We start from the raw sequence: 23,527 nt of genomic DNA on the forward strand, positions 1-23,527 counted from the left end.
ATTGGGGATGCCTTGGCTTATGACCACAACGACTTTTGACTGTAATTCCAGGCTTATTTACAATCATAAATTGAGGACTACCTGAAATTTCTACTTTTCAATGATACTATAGTCCAAACAAAGCTAATCACATTTTATTATATAAAAGTTATACCATATCAGTCAGTATATACACATTCTGGAATATGTATTTCTGAGTTCAAAAAAATGTCATTATTAAGAATTGGGCCTTTGTTCTGACAATTGGTTTAAAACTGTTTCCCAAGGGTGAATATGTTATTAGCATTATCAAAAGTTTTTTAATTTGTTATCCCCTAAAACTGCATATTCCATCTGGCCGAAAGGGAAATGAACTCTTGTTTTCCAGAAAACACCTTTTGTTGAAATACAAAGACTACCTCTTCAAGAGGGGGTGGGGTGGGGGCAAGAAATGAGAAAAAAAATTAACAATGATTTGCTTTGGTAAAAATAAATAACTGAGGGGGAAATGACAATAACACTGAAGAATTCTAAGGAGAAATGTTTAGACATTGGTTTCAACAATTTCCAAAATGCTACTAATGAAATGATCATGCCCAACAGATCTACATATACAGTATGTTCTCAGCAAGAGATCCCTTTAGTGTGTAGTAAGATTTATTCCCTGGTAAATGAATAACTGTAGCATCTGAATTATTACAGGTGTCAATTGTCATACCTGTTTTATATAACTACATGAAAATGCAATGCTAGTAATAGCAATAGAGCAATAGCACTTAGACTTATATACCGCTTTACAGTGCTTTACAGCCCTCTCTAAGTGGTTTACAGAGTCAGCATATTGCCCCCAGCAATTTGGGTCCTCATTTTACCCACCTCAGAAGGATGGAAGGCTGAGTCAACCTTGACTCAGCAATATAGATATTATGCAAATATTCTGCAAATGTTAATTTTCAGCATAGCATTTTTGACTAAGTCAAACAATAATATGATTAGTAATAATGATAATGGCTCAGTTTCTGGCGTTGATAGATAGTCATTCTTATTTACATTCCAAAGGAAAAAGGAACAGCAGTTTAAATATCTATATTATGCTTTCAGGCAAGCAGATGGAGAATGAACCTTCTCCTTGCACTTATAGTAAGGGCCTGAATTGGAGGTAACCTTGTGAATTTCAAATGGGTCTTTGATGGTACTTTATTCAAGCTGTCATAAAACACTTTGACATGCCAAAGCTCTCTTGGCATATCAACATGAAGTAATGTTGTTCAAATTCAAAGGCACTGCTAAAAGAAAACAGAAAGAGTAAACAAAATGTAAATTGAGAGTTGCTTAACTGAACTTTTTCATTATGTTTCTATATCCTTTAAAATGTAATATTTGAGATTATTAAAAGGTAAAAAAAAATCAGTAAAAACTGAGAGAGAAGGTTGGTTATTTTGTCCAATACTGTGCTCTGAGCTAGTTAAGGTGTTGCTTTTATAGTTTACCATTAAAAATTAAGTCTAATTTCTTTAATATGTGAGCAGATTGTCTGGATTGTGCAGGAGCAAATAGATGAAAAATTGAAATGACTACAGGTAATTCTTGATTACAAGATAACAATTGAGTGGAATCTCAATTACTGAGTGAAATGATTGTTAAGCAAGACACCCATGTGACTGCTTCATTCAATGACCCCAAACCTGGCATTTACGGTTGTGGTCATTAGGCAAACTCCTGGATTGTTAAATTGATGAAGCAAAAAGAGCTGCCTACTAAGAAATTTCATTTCCACAGAACTGAAATCCTCTCGGCAGCCTTTTCTCTCTCAAATGCTCCACCAAAAAAAATTCTGTTTCCCTATGAGCAGGGAAGGAAAAACTTTGGTGGACCGGAATCTTTAGGATTTCAGATCCATTCCTGCAGCCCCACTAAGAGGTTCTATTCCCATCACTGAACAGAGATAAAATCCTTCATGGAGCTGCAGGAATGGATCTGAAATCTAAAGATTTCAGTTCTATCCCTGGAGCTGTACAAAGAATTTATCTTTCTCTCTGTGCATGGAGGGGAACTCCTGTCTGGTGGTTCAGGAAGGGAGCTGAAATCTTCAGGATTCACTTCCCTTCCTAAATCCCCACAAAGGATTTCAGCACCCCTCTGTCCCCTGTGCTTGCAACATTTCCTGCTGGCTTCCCAACTTACTTTCTGGGGAAGCCTGCAGAGAAGATTGCAAATGTAATCACATGACTGTGGGGCACTTAGCTCCTGTTCATGAATGCAAACAGTTTGCCACTGATTCGAAATGCAGACATAGCACTGCAGGGTGGGGTCAGGGTGGCAGTATGACATTATACAACAGATCCAAGTACTTTATGAGCCATAAAACATCCTTTTGAAGCTGTTATAACTTTTAGAAATTGGTTGTAAGTTGAAAATCACCTGTACTGAATACAGCATGCTATTTAATTTTTCCTTTGAAATAATGACCATATCAAATTAAAAACTATGCTTTCTGTCTAAAGACTCTGAAAAAAATATAATTAGATGAGAAAAGAAGAAAAAAGTAAGAATTTATGGTAGATAATCTGCTTTTAACTTCCCTTAATATTGGATAATTGAGCTTCTAGAAAGGAATACAAACAAGGAATAAAATGTTATTTTCAAAATTAGTGTCTGACAATTAAGACTAAGCTGTTAACCTATTTATAATTTCCCCCAAACGTATCATTTTAAAAATTAGTGCATGCTGAGGAAAAACATTTTTTGGCTAGCACTTTCCCTTATAAACACATATACTATACTTGAAAGCCCCCTTCTCCCCTCCCCCTATCCACAAAAAATTAACTGTACTTTCTTCTCAGATATTACTTGGAAGTGCATTTTTTTAAAAGAACTATTTTAAATATGTGAAGATTTTCACTGCAGCTAAAATGAGACACTATTATTAATCCTCTCACACTCTTAGTATCATTCCATTTCACCAGTGGGATATCTGCCGTTGCATTATTTTTAAAGCAAATGAGAAAGTGGTAATTCTAATCCTCTTTACTGTTTTTGGTTTCCTCAGTAAGGCTTGATTTAGACAGGATGTTTTCAACCTGCGCTCTGTGAAGAGTGAAACCCACTGTTTTCCTTCGCTGAGGGAAGGCTTCCATTAGAGATCAAGAAGGAGAATTTCAGTAATTTCCCCTTTTTCCCTTGCAGCTGCTGGCTTCTCAAAAATCTACCTCCCATGCACAGTCATCAAAGGATAGCCTTCCTTCAGTGGAGGGAAACCAATAAAATGCCATACATTGATTTTAATGCTGCCATATGAGCTGAACAAATACAGGCTGCTCTGATTTCCTGAAAAAAGGAAAAGGGAAATATAAACTCTGACTTAACATGGATCTGAATCTTCAGTTACCAAAAACCAAATCCTTCAAAAAAAAAAAAAAGTAATTTGGAATGTGTGAGGATCTGTACAAAACACCTCTTTCCTAATTTTTATAAGAAGCAAAATGGGCTTATGTGAACACACATGTGGAAACAATTGGGAACCATTTCTGAAGCAGTTGCTTAAGCCGAGAAAAGATGCAGCTGCTTTTACAGTGTGAAAATAGTTGTTTCTTATGTGCTCCTGTGCATTATGAAATCCTCCTTTGAAGAAACTGCACACTCTATCCAGTGCTGAGCACCAAGGAATTGCTAGAGTAAAATTTCTGTGGTTGGCACTTTTAAATTAATCCTGTGTCTACAAGGATACTGAACGGTGTCTTTTTACACATTTCAGTAGCTTTCTTTAATATAGGTATATTTTCCATTCATCTTTTGATTGTTCAACAGATTTTCAAAATAAGGGAGCAGACAATGTAAATAGATATCTTCACTATACATTCATCAAATGAGAAATGGGCAAGTCTGCATCAAATCATGAAACTGCAAGATAAGGACAGTAGGCTGAGGAGGAATTTTTATTCATTGTATGGACATGAATACCAGATATTTCTATTAAAGTGTGATTAACATTGTCAATAATTATTAAATTTAGTGGGGGGGAGTAACTAAATCCAGGTGGCTTGGCAGAGTGAACATATAATTTGGACCACAGCTCTTGAATATATTTAATATTATTTCACCTTATTCTGAAATTCCAGGATTTTAACTAAAAAATTCCATTGATTTAAATAATTATCATCCTGCACATATCTGCATTCACAGCTGTTCTCTTGTTGATCTCCTAAGTGTGATGAGTGAATCTGTAATTTCCACTTTTGCTCAGATACTTATTTTTCCAACTGTATTCTTCTGCATCACTTCATATGTAGAAAAATATTTTCATAAACTACTGAATGAACTATTATACATATTTCTCTTGGTATGCATATTTTCTATGTACTTTCTTAGAATCCATATTTGGTAAGCGATTTGTCCTAAAATACAATTTTGTCCTATATATTTCTACTCCGTCTTTCTGCTTATATAAGCATTTGCTGCCGCTCACAATAAAATAGAGTACAAAATATAAAACACAGCAGAAATATTGATACAATGAAAATCGAACTCCAAATTTAAATAAATATTAATTTAATTTGATACTATCAAATATTTGCTTCGCTTCTGGGTAGCAAATTGACAAAATTTAGAAAACTTTGTAATCTGATGGATACATATTCAGATAGTCATTATTCCTATGGAAATGTTGAGGATTACAGAATTAATGAAATAAATATAATACACATATTATTAGTACACAAGATTACATTCACATCGACAATTACTAATATTGTCTTTAAACAATTCAAATATTCAATTCATATCTATATGTACTAAAGTTAGTTGATACAGTTCACGGATAAGTTAAAACTTGATTGGGCTATTTTCAACATAAAACACTTTCGCATTTCATGCTGGCTTTTTACTGAAAACTAAATTCGAAAGAAACATTATTATTATTATTTCCATCATATATGTTCATCATTATTAGTTTTTCAATTTGGGTACAACTGACGAAATATATAAATGTCATAATCAAAAAATTTGCTGGGCCAACAATTATTAATTACATCAATCATCTTTGCTCCAGAAGAATGATTAAGAAACTATTGCATGTTCATCCAAAGTTTGTGAACTGGAAAGAAGCATATAGATAGTTCTCGCTTACTGACTGCCTTGATTAGCAAACGGTCGTAGTTACAATGGTGGAAAAAAAAAAGCAGCTTTGTGATCAATCCTTGCATTTATGAAAATCACAACATCCCACAGTCACTGATTGCCATTCAGGCATTTTGCAACTGGTATGAATTCATGACCATCGCAGTGTCCTGCAGTTACACATGATCACCATTTGTGTGCTTTGCAACTGGCTTGCAATAAGCAGAGTAAATAAAGGAAGGCAAAGTAAAATTGTAAGTAGTAGTCACATATGTTGCTTAACAAGCATGATGTTTTACTTGACAATTAAAGGGGGAACTGAGGTCATAAAGCCCTTGGCAGTCATATGATTTTTTGCTTAGCAATTGGGGTGCTTAGCGATGGAAATGCAGATTCCAATTACGGTTGCTAAGAGAGGACTACCTGTATATCAAAACCCAGTAATAAAACTTATGATGTTACCTTGGAACAAGTACTTTTTTAAAACTTTACATTTGTGGTTTACACAAATTTAAAATGTTTGCTCTCAGCAAAAATGTTCTTTTAACACTGTCACTGTTCTATTAGTGCCAGGACCAATCTACTGTAATTGGCCTGGAATCTCCTGGATGAAATAACAGCAAAGCACTTACAATGAAAGTAAAGTTCTTCATCTCCTTCTTGGTCAGCTTTGCTATATCCACAGTGTCTAGGGGAAGAAAACAATTTTTTAATTAAAACTGTGTCACACTTTAATGTGTTAGAAATAATAATACGAACGTAATAGGAAATATATTTCTAGGTTTTTTTACATGCTTACTTTAAAGTATGTGTACTGTTACAGCTGATAGTTTATGAATCGATAAGTATTCAGTGATCACCAATGAATGATTGATATCCTGCAGTATATTACTGTTTTTGCTCAAAGAACTCTCGTAAGTGACAAATGATGGGATTCATTAAAATGGAGTGCAGAATATTATACGTAGTGTTTTAGGTCCTTTGTCATACGTGGTTAGAAAAAGTAGTGACTCTTCCTGGAATTTGTCTTTTAAGATAGCCAAAATTGTTTTAAATACATATATCGACATACATTTTGGTAACACATTTATAAATAAAACTAGTCATATGGATATGAATTGAATCAGATACTTCTGGCAAAATGACATCGTGATCTAAACTTTTTGTTCCTTTCAGTCCCCAGAAAGCTGCTTACCCACTGGCAATCTGTACAGGTGTATCTACATAAACCAGCTGTTTACCAATGATTAATGTGCATTTGAGTTTTTTTCCAATTCCTGTCTATTTTAAGCATCTTAATATTTTAAAGTAATACCTTCGCCCAATGATGAAGCCAAAAACCATGAAGACCAGGATGATTGTGCCTGCCACAGCTACCACAGCTATTATGATTACAGGATTCTGTTCACTGGAAACAGCAGTGGCTGTATTAGAGAAAGAAACAGGCAAGGATGAAAATTAAAATTAAGAATTATCTATCTATCTATCCATCCATCCATCCATCCATCCATCCATCCATCCATCTATCTCGTCAGTTCTTAGAACTTTCATTTTTTAAAAAATCTATTGCATAGAATGCGTATTCAGTATTTGTGAGAAAGAAACAAGTGCTGCTTCTTCCATCAGAGAAAGGTACGGTACTTTGCCTGACAGGCACAAACATTCAACATTCTCATTACTTTAGCTTTATGTCAGGAAATGGGATCTGTTGCATTTCTGCCAGCCAACACAATTGCTTAAATAAATCTGCAAGTTTTGGTTGAAAAATATAGCAATTCTGGAATATAATTTAAAAAAGTAAATCTGCAGAAGCTTATAGACTAAACATGCCAATCTATGTTGCCTTTTAGAAACAGTGGTACCACCTGGTTCGAAACCTTAGTCATAGGTCTGGGTTCCACAGTTCCTGGAAACCCAAAATTAAGCACCATTCAATAAAAATAAAATTAAAGATATTCTGGTTCCTTCAAGCTTGGTGTGTGCATTCTTTCTCTATCTATTCCCACAACTGTTGTGTTCCCCTCAATTTAGCATGCAGTAACAGATATTGAAAACATTTTGTTACTTTTTCTTGTAATAGTTAAAACAAAATTGCTGTGTGTAAAACAAAGTTTCAGTTGCATCATTAGGTTTATTTTTCAGTGGATCTCTACACAGTCCTGCTACATGGGACTTCCTAAAAGGTCTCTAGAGAATGAATGGATATGAATGTTCTTTTGTTCTGCAGCTCCAACTCTTAGGGGGAAAATGGATTTTGGAAAGTTGCTGGAAGAGCAGCTGTCAGGTGAGAAACAGAAATCCCCCAATAATGGAAAAACCAGGCCCTCTCAAAGGTTAAGGCATGTGGGAATGATAATGGAATAAAGTAACAAAAGGACTAATTTTTTTCACCTTCTTTTTAGTTAAAACTTTTGGCCATGCATTTTGTTTTTTTGGAAGGAATTTTCTGCTTGCTGTCTTTTTTTTTTCTATCAAGAAAGAATGAAGTCCTTTGTTTCTTAGCATATTTCTTCCTGTCCTCCTCACAGCAGATACACCATCTCCAGAAGTTCAGATACTCAGGTGAATAATCTTTGATATTCAAATATCTTCCTCTCATATACAGTCCCCAATAGATTTGCTGTAAATCTTTGCCTCATTTCATAAATTCTCCTCCCCATAGCCTCTACTCTCAATTTTTTAACCTGGGAAGACTACTGTTTCTCACATGCTGGAAATGGCTGTCAAATACATTTTCCCACTTTCAAATGAATGCTTCATTGCAAAACCAAAGTAAGTCCAAACTCTTCCAAGAGTAAGGGGGCAGGATAAGACAGGCATGGGGAGAGGGGAAAGAGATTAAAGAGGGAGAGGAACATGAGGCCTATATCAAAGTATAGGTTGTCTTCGACTAACAACCATTCGTTTAGTGACTGAGGTTACAATGGCACTGAAAAAGATAGCTTATGATCCGATTTTACACACTTATGACTGTTGCAGTGTCCCCATGATCATGTGATCAAAATTCAGACATTGGGCAACTGGCATGTAATTGTGACGGTTGCAGTGTCCTGGGGTCATGTGATCACTTTTTGAGACCTTCTGACAAGCAAAGACAATGGGGAAGGCAGATTCTCTTAACAACGTGTTAACTAACTTAACAACTGCAGTGATTCACTTAACAACTGTGGCAAGAAAGATTGTAAAAGGGGAACAAAACTCACTTAACGACTGCCTTGTTTAGCAACAGAAATTTTGGGCTCAATTGTGGTGGTAAATGGAGGACTATTTGTAATAAGAACAAGGCTATAGTAACTGCGGCTGTAAGTGAATTTGGAATAGAATGCACTAATATGTAAGATTTTTATCAGGTCTCAGAAGTCATCTTGTTCAGTGGACTTTATATCTAGACTCAGTGTAAAGTCCCAAAACAGGCTTAGTTCTGGGTGGTATATAGATAAGTATCTTGTTTTTGTCGTGAATATTGCACAATAGTTAAAGAATAATGTGTAGCAGATGTTTGCAATTACTCTTGTATATAATGTCTATATATATAGTTATCTACAAGTGATAACTTTTGCTATTCCCTACTTCCATTCTTGCTAGCATCCACAGTGAATTAAATAAATTAAATGGTATTTTTGAAATATAAATATTTAAAGAGAAGTACTGAAGATAGAAAGTGTGTAGGCCTTTCATAATCCTCAGAAGAGCAGCTTAAAAACCAAAAACACAGAAAAATATTGCTATTCTGTTCGGTTTTTATTCCCTTTGGAAAATGGGACACAATGGAGTTATATAAATAAGATCTGAGAATAATTTCTAAATATATCCAGTGTCGATGGAAAAGATGTTATGCTAAGAGCCAGCAATAAAGATTCTACCGAGAAACTATTATTGATATCAGAAGGATTCAAGAAGAATTAATCATGTGATCTGAATGTGAACAAAAAATACCATCCATTCATTTGGAATGTTAAAATAAAAAGCCTCAAGACACTGAATCATTTTGTGTTGTGTGTTGCTTTATGATTTTTTTTAAACCCTTAAATTTCTATTGAAGAATTCATAGCAAAAAGCAACAGCCCTAAGATATATTTTTTTTCCTAAGACAGATAATTGCACTGACTTAAATCTTGCTTGTAAACCTCAAGGTAAATTAGAGGAAATCTTGAGACCTTAATTGAGAAGTGAGAAATGAGACTATAATTGAGAAAGGCAGAAATGTTTCCATTCCACCAATTTGCTATACGTTTTGGGTTTCCTTGGTGATATTAATTGCCAAAAAGTGTAAGTAAGTGTTACCTGTGGCTTCTTCTAGTGTAGCAACATCTAATCTAGGGCTATAATTTCCATAGCCAGCAGCAGTAAAAGCACGAATCTGGAAAACATATACAGTTCCTGGTTTCAGATTATTAACCGAAGCAGAAGTGGCTCTGGTTTTCACTGTTGAATAAGTTCTCTCCCTTTGGTCCTGCAAACATAAATACACAATTGAGTGGTATTTAACTTTCAGATTTTCATTTTGCTTTGTATCAATAATTGACAGCTGGCTCCTGGCACCCTATTTCAATTTATTAGAAGAGATTTTTTTTTTCTCCTCCTGCATAAGAATTTAGCAGAGACTCTGCTGCGGCATAACACAATGTCATTTCACTGAGGAGATTTTAAAATAACACAAAATGTAAATGAGAAGCACATGGTGCTGTTCATAAAAGTGAAGAGAGAAAATCATTGCCTGTTTGACTGCGGACTTTCGCTTGTTCATCAATCAGTTTCAAATATTGTGAAGTATCAGTTCAGGAATCAGCACGTTCCTCCCTACTCTTAGGAAATAAGATGTTCTTTTTCAGCTACCTAGAAAAATCATAACAATTATTTATTTCAGCTCTGCAGACTCTACAAAGCTCATTCTACCTGACTTCATTTATGGGTGGAAGAACACCTCTGATAGCAAGAGCTTAACATTAACTGAAGCAAAAGCATGTTCATTTTATTTTTAATAGGACAGACAATGACCCAGAAAGGTCTATGTGCATTTAAATGTATCTCTATCTGTTTTTTTTCTATTAAAAATGTTTTTTGGTGGTAGATGCATTCTTATTATTTCCCATACAATACATGAGGATGGGGATAAGTAAAATTTTCTTACAGGATAACAACCTTATGCAAGGCTTATACACAATGGATTCCACAGAAGTTTTTTTTCAGTGAATTTGTACCTATATTATTAAATTAATTTTTAGTAATAATTTACTAAATTATTAAAGTTAGATCATATTTTTTAAAATAAAAATTGGCAGTAAATCAGTCATTGATAGTAAATCTATGATAGTTCGTTTATGTATATCACACTAAACCAGTGGTGAAATCTGAACCGGTTTGCTACCGGTTCGCTGGCCGTGCATGTGTGCGCAGTGTGCGCATACGCAGTGCACACCAAAAGGAGGCTTGGGAAGGTAAGTAGAAGAGAGGGTGGGATCAGCTGTGCCACGTGATTTAGCTTCACTAGAAAGCAGGATTTCCTGCTTTCTAGCAAAGCTAAACCACGCGGCACAGCTGATCGTCGGAAATACCGGTTCAATTGAACCGGTAGCTTTTTTTTACTACCGGTTCACCTGAACCAGTAGTTTTTATCACTACTGATTCATCCAAACCTGAGCGAACCAGTTGCATTTCACGTCTGCACTAAATCTAAGAAAGGTAGGTCTTAATGATATACTATATGTGCAATTATCTTTAGTTTAAATTATCAATCAAGTTAAAATGTAGGATTTTATATACATTGGGGGCATCTACACCAACATTTTTGTTACAGTTCTGTAGTATAGAGTGTAGTACTATAGTACAGTTCTGAGGGAATCTACTGTACATCAAAAAGAAATGTTACAGTTCTGTAGTATAAAATTATCTGAAGAAAATGCGTGAACATTTCATGATGGTCAAATTAAAACGGTATTTTCTATTTAAATATCAACTAGTAATTTACTTTTACAAAAAATATTAAACTACAAATAGTTACAAAAATTTTTATTGGTTCATTTTTATTATTTAATATTAAAAGACAGAAATTCATCTAAAGCACAATAACTCTCATTTTAGCATATTATATTCTGTGGCTGAGTTCACACAAAATGCTAAGTAGTGTGTTAATTCATATTCACCCAGCCTAGAAAGTAAGATAGATGCCTTGGTCAAGAGGACACAGAATCAGGAGTTCTAGAAGTCAAATACAGTATTATATGAGTTATGTGAAAATAGACTCTAAACAGGAAGCTGTTACCAACATATAAACTGTATTTGGATAAAAGGTCATGATCAATCCTAATTTGCTTTTAAGAATTTGGGGCTTTAAAGCTATATGGCACTTATAAGCAGTGTTACAATATATTCCTCCCCCCCTTCTCAAACCTACTTTGTATCTTCTGGCTCTCTACCCAAAACTGAGGTGCTCTTGTGGGCTAAATGGTTTGGTATCTATTTCAAGTCAGATTCTGTTGGGACAGGGTGTTCCAACAGTGTTATCTCAGTCAATCCTTTTAGTGTTATAGTAAAGTCATCTAATAGGTATGCTATTAGTGGGGCTCACTCTGTTGTTTTAAGAAACGTTTGTGTTAAGCTGATTTTCACATTCTCTATCACAGGCCATGTTAGTTTCATAACCTTAGAATTACATAGGTCAGGATTATCTAATTGGTGGAACTGCTTATATTAGTCATCCAATCCAGTTTTAAGTTATAAGCAAATTCTCTTCACATTCTTCATCACAAAAAATGTGGACTACTTTTATCCTTAGGATTGAATCTCATCCAATGTTATTCCTGTTTAATAAGATGCCACTGAAAGCCATAATTGCCTGATTCACGGAGAATGTTACACACAGTAGCCATCATGCAGTGTTTCAGAATTGAAAGTTAAAGAAAAAAAAATGAATTTTACTCTCTCCAAATTATTTATAAAATGAGAAATGGAATGAGATAGAAACAAAGAAAGGGGAAAATAGTAATTAAATGAAGCAGTTGCTAAGTAAAATTACAAATATGCTTATGATCTTACTTCATTTTTCCTTTGCTTTACAGACCTGGAAAGGTTGTAACTGCAAGGATTGGCTACAAAACTACATTGGAACTGTATTGGGTATCTATATACATAAAATGTAAAGTAATACAATACTTAAATTACACCCTAAAGCTTTACACTATATATTTGGATCCTTCCGCTCTGAATTTCAAGAAGCTTTTGAATTAATTATACTCCTTTGCAAATGGGACTTCAACACTTCTGAGGCCCAATAAGAGTAGGAAGATGTCCAGTTAACTATTTATTTTGTTTTAAAATTGTTATTGATATACTGTAAAGACTACAGTTTTATGTTTCCTTCATAATGCCCAGATTTGTGAGATTGTGACAATATTTTATTATTAAATTAATAAATTGTAAGGAATTAGCTAAATGTAAGAAGTTAGCTAATATTATCAAATACAATTTTCCATGGTAAATCTACCAAGATTTAAACAGATATCCAAGGATGGAGAAAATAAGTGTAGGCAGTCTATTACTTGTGATTGGTCGCTTAGCAACCATTCAAGTTCTGACATGGCCATGTGATTGCATTTGGGGTACTTGTCAACTGATTTGAATTTACAGACGTTTGAGCATCCTGCAGTCATGTGACTGCAATTTAAGATTTTTTTTTTTGCTAGCAAACGCTTTTACATCAGGTCTCTGGCAAAAAACTCCACCACCCATTGCAGAGAATGGGTTTGCTTAACAATCATGGATTTGCCATGTGTTTTACTTAATGACTACTGTAAAAAATGTCATAAAATCAGGTCGGTTATTTGGTGACCTCCTTAATGATCGGTACAATTTAGGACTATAATTCTGGGCTCAATTCCAGTTGTAAGACAAGGACCATCTATATATATAAAGAACAATTCCTGCAATTTTTCTTGCAGATATCTTTCTTCTGGTATTATATTTCCAATGATTTCTTTCCAGGTTAATTATCTGAAATTATAATAATTCCACCCTGAAGACTTTTATAAAGCAATCCAGTGCTCTAAAGTCAGAAGGTTATAAATATGCTTAATAATTAAGTATTTTGGAGTGTCAATTATCCTAATTTTAACCAATTAATATTATAATAATTTGTATGTTACTATATCAGAACATGTGCATTTTAAATGCTGTAATAATTTATTAATAATTTTTAGTAGTAAATGCATTTCAAAATATTTTCTTCATTCCCAATTACAGTAAAGAGTACAAACAGGTAGTCCTCAGTTAACAACCACTGTTCAGTGATTGGTTGAAATTACAACAGCACTAAACAACTTGTGTTTATGACCAGACCTCAAAGTTCCATCTGTCCCAGCATTTCTGCGGTCACAATCTGGGTGCTTGGCAACAAGCTTGCCCTTCCAATGGTTGAACTGCTTTAGATTTCTGACTTTCCTTGCTCGCTTCCCACAAGTCAAAGTCAATGGGAAAAGGGAAATTTGCAAGTTACTCAAGTAAGTCTCCCCCTCCCTGCGCACTGTCCCCAGCCCCTCTATTCCTGCCACCCAACTTCCTACACCCCTTTGCCGAGCCTCACTGGGATTACACTGCCATTTGTACATTTTCCCTGAGCTTTGCTGCTTGTGACAAGCTATTCTAGGCACTCACACATCCTTGTATGCCCTCCTTGAGCCTCACTGTGTTGGCACTACAGTTCCCATGCCACTCTCATACCCTTCTCAAGCCTCACTGTGCTTGCACTGAACCTCCCCAGTCACTTAGGCACACTCTCTGACCTGGCAGCAATGACTCTAAATCCTGTTACAATTGCGCTGCATCTCCCCATCCTTTTTGCAACTTCGTTGTCAGCAACAACCATCCATCCAAACCCTGCTGCACTTCCCTGTCTACCTGTGCATGGCCTCCCACTCACCAGCAGTCACTTATCTGCTTGTCAGCTTGTTTGCAAAGCCACCTAGAACTTATAACTTCTTTCTGACTTCTCCAATGAGTTGTTGGAAGCCAGCAAGACGTTGTGAGGAGACGTTTATGTACAAACCTACAATGTTTGTTTAACAACTGCACCAGAGACTGTACAGATTACCATTGCTAAGCAATGTGGCCATGTGACATCACACTTTATGACTGCATTGTTTAGCGATGGAAATATCGGTTCCAGTTGCCTTTGTAACTTGAGGACTACCTGTAGTGCATCCTAACTAATTGCTTTGTGGCATTATCAACTAAGGTTGCCCTCGATAATTCATCAATCGAAGCTTTTGTTCATTAAAATGGTGGCTTAATTTTACTACCTTCTCCTTGTGCATTAGAGAAGATAGAATCAAATGGGTAAGATTATCTTCAGTAATACAGAATGGCAACCAAAATTAAGGCTGCAGGCTGGCTATGCAAAATGTTAGTCCACTACAGAAAGTTATTGCAATGACACGAACAGAAGAATGGCCCACATTCAAAGTAATGCTTACTTTCTCATAATACTTGATTTCATATTCTGTGATGACTCCATTGGGATGCTCAGGTTCCTGCCAGGAAAGCTCCACACTCCTTTGCAGCACTTTTTCTTTCATTACACCACTAACTTGCGAGGGAGCTGTTTGAAGAAAATACTTCAATAAACAACAGGCAAATGTGCTGGATCTCTCCAATCAAATGTCACTACTGATCAATCCCATGCCGTGCTGCTATCATTAAAGTAAGAGAAAGCATCTTCCTTAGTTCAACATTTAAAAGGCAGTGAATATTCAAGCAAGGCCTTATTATTGTTCATAAACCAGAACAGAAACACAAATTAAAATATAAACCACAAAAGGCAGCACTGTTCAAATCGGTCTCAACTAGCAAGGGATGGTATCAGAATGACAAAAATTAAGTAAGTAAGTAATTCTAATTAATCAGAAAAACATGAGTCTAGAATATTTTTGATGGTAAACCAACAGTCAAATATTCTATATATATTTCAATGTCACTTATAAGAAAAATACAGGCACAAGGATACAAATATGAAGTCCTATTTCAAATCCTCACCATGGATTCTAGTTCAAGCTCATGAGGTTCTTGCACTTATAAATGTGTCCGAAAGCAAAATGCGTGCAATGCTGAATAATAGAAAGCTGCTATAGCTGCAAAGGCATTACCATTTTTCTTTGGGGAATCATGTTTCTCTGAGCAATTGTTTTAAAACGAGTAAGTCTACTGAGCTGTCAATAAAGAGTAACAGATATTTAACTTTGGACTATGAAATTCACCACTCTACTGCACTCTCAGCACTTCTCTGTGGCGATAGCGGTTTTAACAGAAAAGATTCTGAATTGTCAGGAAGAAAATGTAAGATTTCATTCCCTAAATATCAATATAGAATTTTTATGTTTCACTTTTCTTAGAGCTGAGTATTATCCCTGCCTGGTTATGGAAGACACAACGGTAACAGAACCATTATAGCAAACTCTTCAAGGATGTTTATCCCAATATATACGTATTTATGCATCCTGTCCTAAAATACATATTTTTCCTAAACAAACCTCCTTTATAGTGTAGTATTGGATATTTCTTTCTTAACATATAGTATGCATTTCTTTCTACATTTGCTCCTAACATACACATGTTTAGGCATACTTTCCAGAGTTGCAAATGCATCACATAATTTAAAATATTAGAAATTCCAGCACTCTGATTGAGTATTTACCTACGGGCTAAGAATTGCATTAGGATTTAGGAAGCATGCAAGAGGCTGCACTTTGAAAAGTAGCAAGACTCTGATAAAAAAGAAACTGAATTTATTTTACATGCATTTTATGTACAGTTATTTATCCAAGGAGGGATTCTTTTTCCAAAAAGGCAATTACAACACTAAGGAAAGCATACTACGCTGTTTTCCCCAAAATAAGACATCCCCTGATAATAAGCCCAATTGGGCTTTTGAGCGCATGGCAATAAAGCCAAGGGCTTATTTCAGGGTTCAAAAAAATATAAGACAGGGTCTTATTTTCGGGGAAACATGGCAGCGATGGGTTTCAGCATGTTCTGACCAGTTCTGGAGAACCAGTAGTGGAAATTTTGAGTAGTTCAGAGAGCCAGTAATAAAAATTCTGACTGGGCCCACCCCCCATCTATTCTCTGCCTCCCAAATCCCCGCTGATTGAGAGGAAATGGGGATTTTGCAGTAACCTTCCCCTGGATTGGGGAGGGAATGGAGATTTTACAATATCTCTCCCCTGCCACACCCACCAAGCCACACACAGAACCGGTAGTAAAAAAATTTGAAATCCACCACTGAAACACGGTATTAGATGAGCCAGCTGTCTTTTGCAGTGACCACAAGACAGCAAAAGAGATATCAAGAGAGGAAAAAATGGGAAGGAAAGAAAGAGAGAGGAAGAGGGCAGGTGCACTCGCAGTAGCAAAATTAGGGATGGGGGGGCTGAAGTGAAGCATCTTGAAAGCCAAAGTACATCCCACAAATACACTTGGAAATGCAAATTTTAATGTTGTAAGCTGCCAGAGTTTTCCCAAGGTGAGATGGGGGGGGGGGCAAATTTAATAAACAAACAAATCAGTTACAGTGTATTAAACAAAACTGTTATCAAAATTAAGGAAGCAGATATAAATCAAGTCATCCCATCTGAAAAAAGGTTGTGATAATACCAAAAATGAAGCCAGTTACTGTTGTTTTTAAGGCACCAGGCTAGAAACCAGGAGGCTATGCGTTCAATCTCCCTGTAGGCACAAACTGCAACCTGCGGATCTAAAGCCACATGCAAATTTAAGAATATTTCCATATATGTGTCACAAGTTGAAAACTGGAAGAAAGTAATAACCATATTAACTGTAATTAAAACCAAAACATTATGTTTTGATGGTTACTTAGCTAATTAATTTTAGATAAAAAAGCAAGGAACTTTTTTGCACAGTGCAAGGAAGAGCAATGGCCCAAACTGGATGATTTCAAACAGTTGTTCATATTCAACAATAATTGCACGAGCATATGTTGCAGTAAGCATGAAGGTGTCATGACTATCACATACCAGCAATTATTAGATGAAGAATGGAAACAGGACGAGACACAAATAGATATCACACTGGGTGGCCAGGCCTATCATCACGGTAGAGTAGAATGAATCAGATCCTTCACTCTTCATTCAATCAAATCATGAAGGAGCCATGGCTGTCCAACCCACTCAACTGACATAAGGAATAAAATCACAGGACAAATAGACGAAGGAGTGCATGATTATATGAGGATGTCCTTTTGGGCAGAAGGGTGTACTCCAGGCTTGCACAACATACAAGCCATGGCCACTAAGCACTAACTGAGGCCTACTAAGCAGAGTTGTGTGACCTGCTGGCATTTTTAAAAAAGCAACAGATTTGCCACAGCTACTGCAAAAGTCATGCTGCTGGAAGCCTCCAAACCTCATTGCTATCACCAGCTCCACTACACTATCTCTCTACTAGTAATGAGACAGCTGACTGGTGCTTTGGGATCCGCAATAATTTCCATTTAGTGAAGTGGCCCTTTCTCCTTTACTGGTTGTGCGGGACTGCAGAACTGCCATACTTGAAAGTAGGCTACTGCTACTACTAAGCTTTCTCTGGTTATCAAAGCTGACAAGTGGATATTGGGAGCATTCAGTATGAAGCTTCTAACAGGTAACTTTCATACTCTGGAACAACTTCTGTGACAGTCCAATGTTGGACATTGTATGCCTTATCTTTCTGAATTATAACTCTGAAAAAGTGCTATATGCATCTATCATTTTTAGTACTGAGTTCTAAACCATTAAGGGAATTTCTCCTTGAATGTTCCTCTCAAAAACAAATAAATATGGAATAATATAATCCGTCTGGCAAAGTGAGCTGTAACTTCAGTGTAACTGCTAAATTTCATGAGAAAATGTTTCAACGCTTCTATAGATTAGAGTAGTATAATTATTCTGGTTGATATTTGCCAGATAAAAATTTATACACACAAGTATGAATATGGGGATAGACAAGAAAACTATCCTATCCTACCAATATAAAGAAAAGAAGAATACAGTATACAGTTTGCCATGTTCACATAATACTAAAATTCGAATTGAAATCATAATCATTATGTCCCATGAAATCTAATGAATTCTCTCTTACACCTTGCTTTTTTATTTTTACATTTTAATGAATAACTGTTGTTATATATTTAGCACGTTAAGTAATCGTTGTATGTCATACGTAGTCACTTTTTGCAAGATGGATGGCCATATAAATTTGATGTATAAGTAATAATAATCATTTAATTGAAAAAAACAGACCCTTCTTTTAAGAAAGTAGGCTTAACTTTGTATATACATTTGCCAACGTTATCCTAAATTTCAGAGATCCTTCCAGAGCCATTTATGAAAATACTCTTTATTCTATGTGATTATAAAGGAATTTTAGACACACTGGAATGTTATCTGTTCCTGTTTGTTAATCTGTTATTAAAGAGAAAGATTTTGCAATTGAACCGGCTACTATGGATTGCAGTAACTACATTTATGGTCACTTCCAACTATGTTATTCTGTTATTTAACTAGAAAAAAACCTTTTAAACCTTTCCATAACAGCCTTATCATTCTAAACATTTCAAAAAATGAACCAGCAGCAAAATAATATTATGCTTTCTCTCACATTTATATTCTCTAAGCAAATTTACTTTAAAAAATGGGTATAAATACAAATACACAATGGTTATACACTCACATATACTGATGTTTTCACACAAAATTCCACTCCCAGCCAAGGCAGTTCACTGGATAAATATTTTTTAGACTTTACAAATGTGGAATAATAACTTTTACTTTGAACAGAAATGCAAAATTATAAAATGCATGAGTTTTCTTTGAGATTTAAAAGAGAGGAAAAGGAGAAGGAGAAGAGAATGGGAAAGAGAAGGAATACATTTACGTTTACATTATTTAAGATAAACTGTAACACACTAAACAATCCATTTTCCTTCCTTCCTTCCTGCCTGCCTGCCTGCCTTTTCCTTCTCTTCCCTTCCAGAATTCTTTTATCACCAAATATACATTATATTATATATTATTTGTATGTCCAAGTCACACATATAATAAACCCAATGATTTATTTTAGATATATATGTTAAATTGTAATAAAAATAAATAGATCCTAAGAACAGTGTAAATATTAAAAAATATGACACCTTTAAATATTATCCCTTTCATTTACGTGTAACATTTAGGTTATAATGTTTAAATCATTTACAAACAATTCATGACAGAAATGGACAAAAAGTTCTAAAATCAAACAATTTAATTTTACTGGATAGAAATGTATACTTTTTAATGATTAATAACATCCATTATTGTTAACTTATTATATGATAGAGAGACTATGCTAAAAGACTGATACATTCATTAGTGATCTGAGTTAGTTCATTATGCTTATGAACTACAATGTGATAATCTTGACACTGCTTCAGCATCCTATAAGTTATACAAATATAAGCAACTTCCATGAAATGCAGGTGCAGATTGTAGCTTTCAATCATTAATTTTTGCAGATACAAAACTCTTAAAGTATCTACTGTTCCTTGGAGTTACTTGGTGACAATGGTTGCCTCAATTCATTTCTAAATCAGGGTTAACATTGTAAGGTATGTTTTTTTTTAAATGCATTTATTTATTAATCTCATCTGATTAATTGGCATATTTTTTGCATAAAATGTATTAAATTGTCCATACAAATATCACTCAATGTTGGATTTTTAAAATAATCCTATTTATCTCATTGTCCTGATCATGTTCACTTTTTATTTAAAACTCTTCATGTAGAAACAAGAATAAATTGCACATACTACGTCACTGTGAGCCAGTTGGGAGGCCATAAAATTTTTAATTAAAAAAATAAATTATTATAAATTTACAGAGAAAATATTACAAATAAATCTATATGCAAACTTGAACCCATATTTCAAGTTTTGCCCATTCCGAAAGGTACTTTAATATATCTGCTTTTGTATTGTTCTGTTTTGTTTAATATGTGATTGAAATATTACTTCCAACTCTGTCGCTTCCTTTTTCCCAACTTTCAACATAGGTATCAGTCAGCAGTAAAGCAACCTTAAAATTGATAGATGATACTATTGACTGTAATGTCATTCATAGCTCCTGCACTGGAATAATAAATAAATTCAGACATGCAAGGCACAAAATGTATAATTTCTTATGTGCAAGAAATGGGAAAAAAATAAAGCAGAAAAAACCCTTTTAGTGCAGTGTTTGAATCCAATTTAAATCTCATACATGAGATTCCACAAAATTTAAAATCTAATGTGTAGGAGCCAAAGTTTCTAAATATAACTTCTCATATAGAGATATTTTCCCCCAGAGAGTTTATCCATTTGCTTTCATTCTTTTTTCTTTTATCATCCATCATCAATGACAAGTGTCAATTATGACCACAAGATTTATGGGAGGGAAAGTTAAAGCACATTTTACAAATCATTTCCTGTGGAAGCAGACAAGTGTAATGACAGAGAAGGCTTTCTGTAATTGAATTTGTTGTTCCTATCTCCTCAGTCACAAAAAGATGTCATCTTCAAGGATTTTAGTCATGGAATATGGGCCAGTATTTTATATTACTACTGGCAATACCATCCTGATTTAAATATATCTATCTTCATGATAAATCATAATAGCAAAAAATAAGATGCTTGAAGAATAAAAACAGTGTTTACAGGTTCATGTGGTAATGATTGTATTTATTACAGAACAATTTCTGGAAACAGCTTTGATATATTTCAGCCTTTCTAAAAATATATATTTTTGTTTTACTTCTGGGATGCTCAACCTAAAATGAACTAGAACTGAGGAAAAGGAAAAAAAATCACAAGACAAATATGCAGTCAAATATTGTGAAAATCATATAAATAGTCTATCTAGGTACCAAGAGAAAACTATCATTAGAGAGTTGTTGAAACTGAAATTGCTAGGTTCAAGGTTATAATTTTGTAGCAGGAACTATAACATCATTAAAATATCTGTTTCCAAATACTTATGAAATTTAATCAATGTTTTGCAAACATACCTGTCGCAAATCTTATAGGCTAGAAGCATATGCCTAAATATGCTGAGAAATAGCAGCTAAATCAGGGAAACTATAGCTCAGATTTGTTTTAAAAATCGAGGCTTACATATTCATTATGTTGATGAATAAAATTTTTGTGTGAAATGATAGATTAGATGGATGGATGGATGGATGGATGGATGGATGGATGGACGGATAGATAGATGATAGATAGATAGATAGATAGATAGATAGATAGATAGATAGATAGATAGATGATAATGCATCTTATAATGCAAACATAATATGTAATAAGTTAATAAAGTACAGACTGTACATCTTTCACAGCATTTAATTTGCTAACTTTGTGGAGAAAAAACAAATCACCACACATATGTGCGGTGTAATAAAATAAGCACAACTAGAAATTAGAAGTATTTAGAGCTAAGTGGATAAAGGTTTGAACTGAGAAGGCATTATAGATACAGCATTTTCTTTCTTAACTCAACTGCATATATTCTTGAGGCCTCAGAGCCACCATGTGAACTGAGGAAAAGGAAGTTTCTATAAGTAATTACAGCTTGATTTTTCCAGTCTGGATCCAAAGCATCTTTGCCCACTTTCAATCCAAATACTGCATTCCTTTATTGGTTATATCTACTTTATTGGTTATATCTACTTTCATTTCAATTTAACATAGCACAGGACAAAGATCCAATACTTCAGAACAAGTTCAGGGGCATTTTGTGCTAGCATTCTTTCTTGTATTTCCAGGGCTCCCCTAAAAATTCTGAAATGTTTTATTTTAGGGCAGTTAGAGGTTTCTAAGAAGCAAAAAGAACTGAATTTCTGCACTGCTTAAGCTATTCCACCCCTTAAAGAATTCCTTCCAAAATGGGTCTCATTCTGCTCATTTTTGAATAGAAGCACTTAGTGTGCCATGCAAAGCCTGTTAAGATCTCAAGTGATGAAAATTATGGAACAAACCCTAACCCTAACAATTAGCCTACCTCTCTCTCCCTCTTCTACTTAGCATAATGCAGAAGCTTGCCTTGCCTTGGTGTGAGGAGATAACAAAAAAATTTACAACTTAAAGTTGAACAAATAGACTAAAATAAATTTTAAATCAAGGGCTTAATCTTGTTATCTCTTTTGTAGTACAGTATTATCAAAATGAATTTGACAGGTTAATCTCATGCAACCACTCTATAAAGGAAGGAACAAAAATGGCTTAAACAAGAAATACAACCATCAGGATAATTAAACTGAAATTATCTTTCAGGGAAAAAATATATTTAAATTCTCATGTATGGAGCAATGTAATTTTGAATGCCAAATGTTTATGAAACAGAATATAATGGCCATGATCACCATCGTCTATTTATCCTAGATACAGATGTTCAATAATGGTATGGTGACAGAATTGAATACAAGTTAGTATTTTCGTTGGATGGAACAGCTACATTTCCCCCTACTTTTTCCTTTCCTCCATTAAAGGAATGGATTTTTTCATACTAGCTTAAAAGAAAACATTTAGGAATAAGATTGCAGGTATCATTAATTCCAATCACTCTCCTTCTTATACTTTAAATCAAGTTCAACTGACCCTAATGAAACTTACCCCAAAATAAGCATGCATGTGTTCGAACATTAACTATCTGGTAGGTTCACTGAATAATGATCAAAAAGATTTAGCCTACTTGAAAACCGCTCAGGCAGCTGTGCAGATTAATACAGCAGTAAGTGCATAAATCTTATTGCATAAGTGCTTGCATAAAAACTTAAATTGCAGGCATTATTAAGAAATAACACAGACTTACAGTTTGGTTTTTTTTCCCCTTTAATTGTGCAAGGAACAAAAAAATATATCTCTTTTTTCTTTTTCTTTGTTTAGTTGCATAAGGTACATAGATGGTGAAGCAAAGATGGTAGTTTCCAGACTAGAGAGAACTGCTATGTCAACATAAATGAAACACCTCCCACAGCTTTTAAGTGATTCAGAAATGTAGGAGGAAAATGTTTGAAATTTAAATCCTGGAACATAGGCCTATATAAGAAAATTCTATGTACTGCATTGTGCAAATCTTCTGTTTGTATATGGCTTCACTGTTGCCTGAAATAGAGGCTAATATAGCTGAATCATGTCTAAGAATCTTCTGCCAATAAAGCCCACATTTGACAAAAGAATCGTTTAAGTATCTATAGAGTTTCATGGCTGAGTTGTTGATTCTGATTTGCCGTGTGACATCAGAAAATTGTACTGATTTCAGTAGCATATTGAAACAGAATTGACCCATAAGATGCCGCTTCCATTTCCATATCTATATCCTTCTAGTTTTACTTTTCACTAATGCATGGCTTAGGAAACATTTCCACATCATAAAAAATTTAA

The 23,527-nt window shown here is 34.6% G+C and overlaps 1 protein-coding gene across 6 annotated transcripts in view; it reads right to left on the reverse strand.

Annotated features, from left to right (window-relative positions):
* The window catches only part of EPHA7 (EPH receptor A7), a 172,277-nt gene that overhangs the window by 26,610 nt on the left and 122,140 nt on the right, over window positions 1-23,527 (reverse strand). For 4 of the 6 annotated variants that reach the window (XM_034409006.3, XM_034409003.3, XM_034409004.3 and 1 more), the window contains exons 6-9: window positions 14,562-14,686; window positions 9,379-9,547; window positions 6,410-6,518; window positions 5,727-5,782 (exon numbers count right to left, since the gene is read on the reverse strand). In XM_034409006.3, the coding sequence (XP_034264897.1) occupies window positions 5,727-5,782; window positions 6,410-6,518; window positions 9,379-9,547; window positions 14,562-14,686 (459 nt within the window). The remainder of the gene's footprint in view (window positions 1-5,726; window positions 5,783-6,409; window positions 6,519-9,378; window positions 9,548-14,561; window positions 14,687-23,527) is intronic. The other 2 variants (XM_087882580.1, XM_034409008.3) reach the window with 1 other exon arrangement.

The sequence above is a fragment of the Pantherophis guttatus genome, chromosome 1 (assembly GCF_059756535.1).
Source record: "Pantherophis guttatus breed Tessera chromosome 1, ASM5975653v1, whole genome shotgun sequence".
In the NCBI taxonomy this organism is placed as follows: Eukaryota; Metazoa; Chordata; class Lepidosauria; order Squamata; family Colubridae; genus Pantherophis; species Pantherophis guttatus.